Below are 5,775 nucleotides of genomic sequence, written 5' to 3' on the forward strand. Positions count from 1 at the left end.
TACGGCGACTACCGTCTACCACAGCCGAACCATGGCCGTTCTGTACATAGCCTACAAGTTGGAGGACCAGAGATGCATTCTACTCGTTCTGTGGTGAACCTCAGTGTATCTTGATGATCTAGGTATTTTGCCTTCCCATAATAGTTGTTGTACTTTGTAAATGGATGGTTTTAAAGAATAGCACAAATGCCTGCAAACAATGACCAAACAAAAATTGGCTAACACACGCAATCAAATTATGCAATTTTGTGTAAACACTTTGTAGATACCAACATTTTCTGAGCATGTAACATTGCGATGCAAAGTGCACACTGAACAGATGCATTCTACTCGTTCTGTGGTGAACCTCAGTGTATCTTGATGATCTAGGTATTTTGCCTTCCCATAATAGTTGTTGTACTTTGTAAATGGATGGTTTTAAAGAATAGCACAAATGCCTGCAAACAATGACCAAACAAAAATTGGCTAACACACGCAATCAAATTATGCAATTTTGTGTAAACACTTTGTAGATACCAACATTTTCTGAGCATGTAACATTGCGATGCAAAGTGCACACTGAACAGACATTGGCAAGGGTCACTCTGTATCTTCAACAGAAGAACCAACAGTGTATAAAGAATGTAAATATGAGTGAACATGTGATAAGTTCAATTTTCTGTAATACAACCGGATAGCCCATGGGCACAAGGTCTGATTCGTCCTTTCAGTAAATTACACAATGGTACAGGAACACTACATGGGATACACCAACAATGGGTGGTAAATAAAAACTTCTAGCAGGAACACCACAAACCAGATCTAACTTATTGCTGGCAACAAATCAAATTGTCTACTGATAAGTCTGATCTATATTAAGGGTTTGTAATCACAGATATGTAGTCACACTTGAGCAAAACCTGCAAGACATCATAACGAGGATTAAACAGGTATGCTGTGACAGCAATAACCAGATAAATACATTTTTATCGAAGGGAAGAATTGAAAAAGGAAAAAATTGCTTCTTCCAGGCAAAAGAAAACAGTGTGATTAAGGTCAGACTTATGTGGAGTTTATCAGTGTAATAGTTCGATATTCATAATAGCATAAGGCACATTCAGAAGGGATTAATGAAAATTCTGATGAAAGTGAAAAGCGGGAGGGCATTTTGTTTTCTCAAAGTAGTACTCACTTTTAAGTTAAGTTTATCAGTGCAATCAGTAGTAGTCACTCTGAACGAGTACCAACTAATAGCAGATGACTCATTCAGAAGATAGATTTAGAATTTAGTGAAAGCAAGAGGGGAGTTCGTCAAAGTGAGATATTTACATTAACTTGAGTTCAGAAATCTCATGTCAATTTAAACCCTTTGTACAGAATCACATAACAAAGTTTCCACTGATAGGGTTCAAGAACAACGACATGGAAGCAGCAGAACGCCTTCCAGGGTACAGTATCACCATAAAGCTATGTGCTGTTTATTGCATATTTCAAAGCAAATATTACTGCAAAGGCACTAACTACCATAACTTCTGAAAGACCCTCATGGTTCTAGCATTAAATGCAGAGCAAGCAAGAAGTCCATAGTACCATCATGACTGTTGGATCATGAATTTGATATATCCTCATTCAAATGTTGCTGGTACTAATATATCCAAATTAAGTGTGACTAAGAATGTTTTTTTAGGTCAACCTGACAGCTAAACAGATCCCCACCCTGGATCTTATTGCTCAATTTCCCAAACAAATAAGATGAATGGCTGTGCCACTTATGAAAATTGCCTAAAAACCAATACGAAAAAGAATGTAATGAAACATAAAAAGGAGAGAAGTTATACCTTGTATGAAATCATTCCATTTATCACCTTTGTGGTCCTTTATACTGTTCTATGTAGCCTGATATATAATAACATAATGTTATATAAAAATATACAAGTGTCATGACATACTCGTGACAGGGGGAACTATTTAGCTTTTAGCATAGAAACAAACATAATATTTAGCGTTGAAATGCTACAAACGAAAGATAAAACAAGTACAATTAAACAATTACCTTGGCATATGGGGCAAAAATGGCTTTGACATCTTCAAACACCTCAGGAATTGGTTTTGCAGCATCGATCTGATCATACGCAAGTTGGGCAGTAAGTTTGAAAGTGGACAGATTCCGAAAAGGGTAGTAAAGTGCATGAAAAAAAACCCAGTCCTCATGCATGCAAGACTGTTATCCCAGTATATTGTTCCTTCGGGGTTCAGACTAACGTGTTCCCTAAATGTTCAATTTTATAACCCCCATGCATGCATGTGGAGATGCATTCCTTTGAGGTTCCCTCATTAGTCATTGTGGGAGTGCAGCAATACCTTCTTAACCTTGTCCTTCGCGTCATAGTACTCAATCACAGGCAAACTGGATTCAACAAAAACTTTGAATCTCTTCCTGATAGTCTCGATGTTGTCATCAACTCTACCCTGCAAAACAATACGAATTGTTGGAAACACGAAAATGGTGGTTTTGATAAGGATACATAGGCCAAACATGAGCACATATGTGAAGAATGAAACCTCATTGCGTCCCAAAAGACGTCTTTCCATCTCTTCCTCAGAACAATTGAAGAATAGCACAAATGCAGGCGAAATTTTTGTCTGAGAAAATGTGAAGCAATCAGCAATCTTGCAAAGTCATTTATACGTACATTATGATGGAAGACAAGAAGAAGCTGAACTATTATGTGAATTAGTAGTGAAAAGTGAAAGAACATCAATTTTGAAGTGCAAGGAGTAGACGAGCTTACAACATTCTCGAACGCAGCACGATTCTCTTCATTCCTTGGAAACCCGTCAATGAGGAACTTATCATTCTCATTCTTTATCATGGCTTGCTGCAAGAGCTTTATAGTCACCTCCGACGGAACAATCTTTCCCTCCTTTATCATGTTCTCAATCATAGTTCTGTAAAATTAAGTGTAAAAATAAACATAGGTGCATGCAAATGTTAAATAATAAATAGATTGACATGACGAATATAATTTTCATAAAAAAATTGCTCTAGAGAAACTTATGAAAGAAACTAACATACCCATTCTCAGAACCAGATTTAATCTCCGCGCGCAAAAGATCTCCAGCACTAAGATGGGTGAATCCAAAGTGTTCAACAATGTTGGAACACTGTGTGCCCTTTCCACTTCCAGGACCACCTGTGTGTAAATTCTTGGGTCAGGTACAGAAGAAAGTTTATTTATTTAGATACATGTAATGCTTGATAATACGCATTTGATGGTCAGATATATTATCAAAGAAAGTTTACCAAGAACAAATACTACTGTGACTTTCTTGTCACCCAACATGTTCTCAGCAACCACCTGCATGAAAAACAAAGTTTCGGCCATAAGACAAACAAAGAATCATGAATAGCAAAATTTCTGTGAGACAAGGGAGTTTCATTTACTGCCTATATGAAGCGTTGCTCAAGGTGCCAGAATTATATTGGCAGTATGCTCAAGAATTCAAGTTCTTTGGACACGAGTCCAACAACAATAATGTTTATCTATTCCAAATTAAACTAAATGGTTAGATAGTACTCCCTCCATTCACAAATATAAGATGTTCTAACTTTTTTCCGAATTGGATTCATTTCAATCCGTATGCAGTCCATATTGAAATATCCAAAACATCTTATATTTATGAACAGAAGTAGATGTAACACGGTGAGATTCAGGGCACAACGCTTGTGTGAAAGAGTTAATAAATTGAAGAATGTCCGCTAATACTGAAAACAGAAGGCATTGCACATCCTCAATGAAGAAGTGCGCCTTTGCAGCAACAAGTGCTTATCTAATATATCCAGGGAATGAGGAATGAAAAGTAATGCCATAGACGTACCTCCTTCTCAGTCACAACTGCGGGAGCATCCACAACCGTGCCCATGGCTGAAAATAATTCGAATATTCAGTTTAGAAGTTCTAGTTATGCATCTCAAAATGAAAAGAGAAGAAATACAACATGTAAAACCACCACTCTATATGGTGAAGATGAGGAGTGGCACTAACATTGTTTAAGGGCTGAGGACACTTTGGTTATTTAAACCACTTAGAAAAATCAGGGAGTTTGATTCACTAATTACACATAAACAAACCCTTAAACAGCATTGCACTGATTGAGTAGACTCCCGAATTACTTGTACAGGATCACAATCAGTATTCTCATTTCCAACCAACAAAAATAAGTGCAAGTTTCCGAGCTCATCACCCAAAAATTACCCGTGACCCATGCCTAGCATCAATCAGGAGAGATGCAAAGGCAGGATCACACACTGTTCCAGAAAAGGATATTTCTTCTCCTTCCACCTAACCAAGGGATATTCGCTGTTATGCTTACAAGCATACGGGTCCATTTTAAAATGAGCTAGACAAACAAAAGGATCACAATTACAACCCGATTTAAACTTAGATCTCCCTTGATTTCCCGCCGCTTACAGCTAACATAAACAAAGATCAGAACAAGCAGATCACCCAGCGTTAATACTATTTCAATTTTTCTCTATTTTGATTCGGACAACATAGATCATCCAGCCCTCTAAACTCCCAGTGCAATGATCCCTAGATCCAGCTGCAGGCGCGCAACCCTAGGACCCCTCCTCGTCAGATCTGCATCCCGGACTGCCGCCGGACCCAACCATTTCGGCCGGGAGACGGGATCCCTTCCCTCAACCCCCGGATCACGCGGACTACACCCCGCCCGATAACCCGCCACGGGACAACATTCGAGACGCACTCCAGGTGATAACAACAACAGGCTAGCGAGCGAGCAACGCCGCCAGATCTCGCAACAGGGCGGCCGGGATCTCACGTACCTCGGCGCCGGCGGATGAGCTGGGCTCCGAATCGAATGCCGGTGGAGGGGTCGGCGCGGCGGCGAGACCACGGTGAGCGATCACAGGGTGGGGGGGGGGGGGGGGGGGGGGCGCGTGGTGCGTGCTGCGGTGTTGGTGGTCTGTGGCGTTGGTGCGAGAGGAGCGAGGCGGAGGAGGAGGCCGTTTAATACGCGCGCGGCGCGCGGCCAGGTGGAGGGGAAGGTGGTGGGGTCGTGGGGGGCGGGCTCCACGCGGGGTCTCCGCGGGAAAGCGTGGCGTTTGGCCGGTGGGGACACCGACCGGGCCGGAGGTGTCGGCGCAACGGGTGGAGCGGGCGCGGGCTGGAAAGCTTCGAGGAAGCGGAGCTGGGAGAGAAGTCGGCTCGTGGCCGGAAGCGGTGAGGGGAGAATGTCACATGGAAATTGACGGAAATCACGCAGAAATGTTTTTAAGTTTTGAAAAAAATCTTTAAGATACAGGATGTTCATATGATGATGTTCCATTAGCATGTGAAAATTCAAGTTCAAACACATTACGGGGTGTGAGCTATAAAAAAAATCAGCATTGAGTAGTGTTCACCATTCGGCATGAGTGGTGACTAGCTCAAAAACAAAACAATGAACATCACTATTTATGTTGATTTTTTCTTTTTTATAACTTGCATCTCATGTTCGTTTCATCTTTGAATTTTGCATGGTAGTAGAATATAACCCGAACCTCTTATAATATTTACACCCGGGCACCCCAAACCCTCATCAAACATCCGGGCGCCCCGTGCAGTCATTGATTGGTCATAAAATTTTGATCCAGGCGGACGCCTCAAACGCCCGGGCGCCCGAGCTGACCAGCACCCCTTATATCCGACCTAAATATGGGGTGGATATGGTAGCGCCCGGGCACGTCAGCACATCGGACCCGGCCCATACTGGCCCACCCAACCCACATAT

At 41.7% G+C, this 5,775-nt stretch overlaps 1 protein-coding gene across 3 annotated transcripts; it reads right to left on the bottom strand.

Moving 5' to 3' along the window:
- Window positions 1-591: 591 nt before the first annotated feature.
- On the bottom strand, window positions 592-4,968 carry LOC125536165 (UMP-CMP kinase 3). 3 transcript variants are annotated; one of them, XM_048699319.2, is made up of 10 exons: window positions 4,829-4,967; window positions 3,859-3,905; window positions 3,284-3,338; window positions 3,056-3,173; window positions 2,772-2,928; window positions 2,542-2,622; window positions 2,341-2,448; window positions 2,033-2,101; window positions 1,818-1,875; window positions 592-899 (listed from the first exon to the last, which is right to left on the bottom strand). In XM_048699319.2, the coding sequence occupies exons 2-9, from the start codon at window positions 3,901-3,903 to the stop codon at window positions 1,867-1,869; spliced, it is 642 nt and encodes a 213-aa protein (XP_048555276.1). In that variant the 5' UTR covers window positions 3,904-3,905; window positions 4,829-4,967; the 3' UTR covers window positions 592-899; window positions 1,818-1,866. The 3 variants fall into 3 exon arrangements, with proteins under 3 accessions (XP_048555276.1, XP_087399556.1, XP_087399554.1); XM_087543430.1 differs by having other exon boundaries at window positions 2,341-2,622; window positions 4,829-4,968; XM_087543428.1 differs by lacking the exon at window positions 4,829-4,967 and adding an exon at window positions 4,026-4,797 and having other exon boundaries at window positions 2,341-2,622.
- Window positions 4,969-5,775: the final 807 nt, after the last annotated feature.

The sequence above is a fragment of the Triticum urartu genome, chromosome 2A, assembly GCF_056163025.1.
Source record: "Triticum urartu cultivar PI428250 chromosome 2A, HENAU_Tu73, whole genome shotgun sequence".
NCBI classification, from domain to species: Eukaryota; Viridiplantae; Streptophyta; class Magnoliopsida; order Poales; family Poaceae; genus Triticum; species Triticum urartu.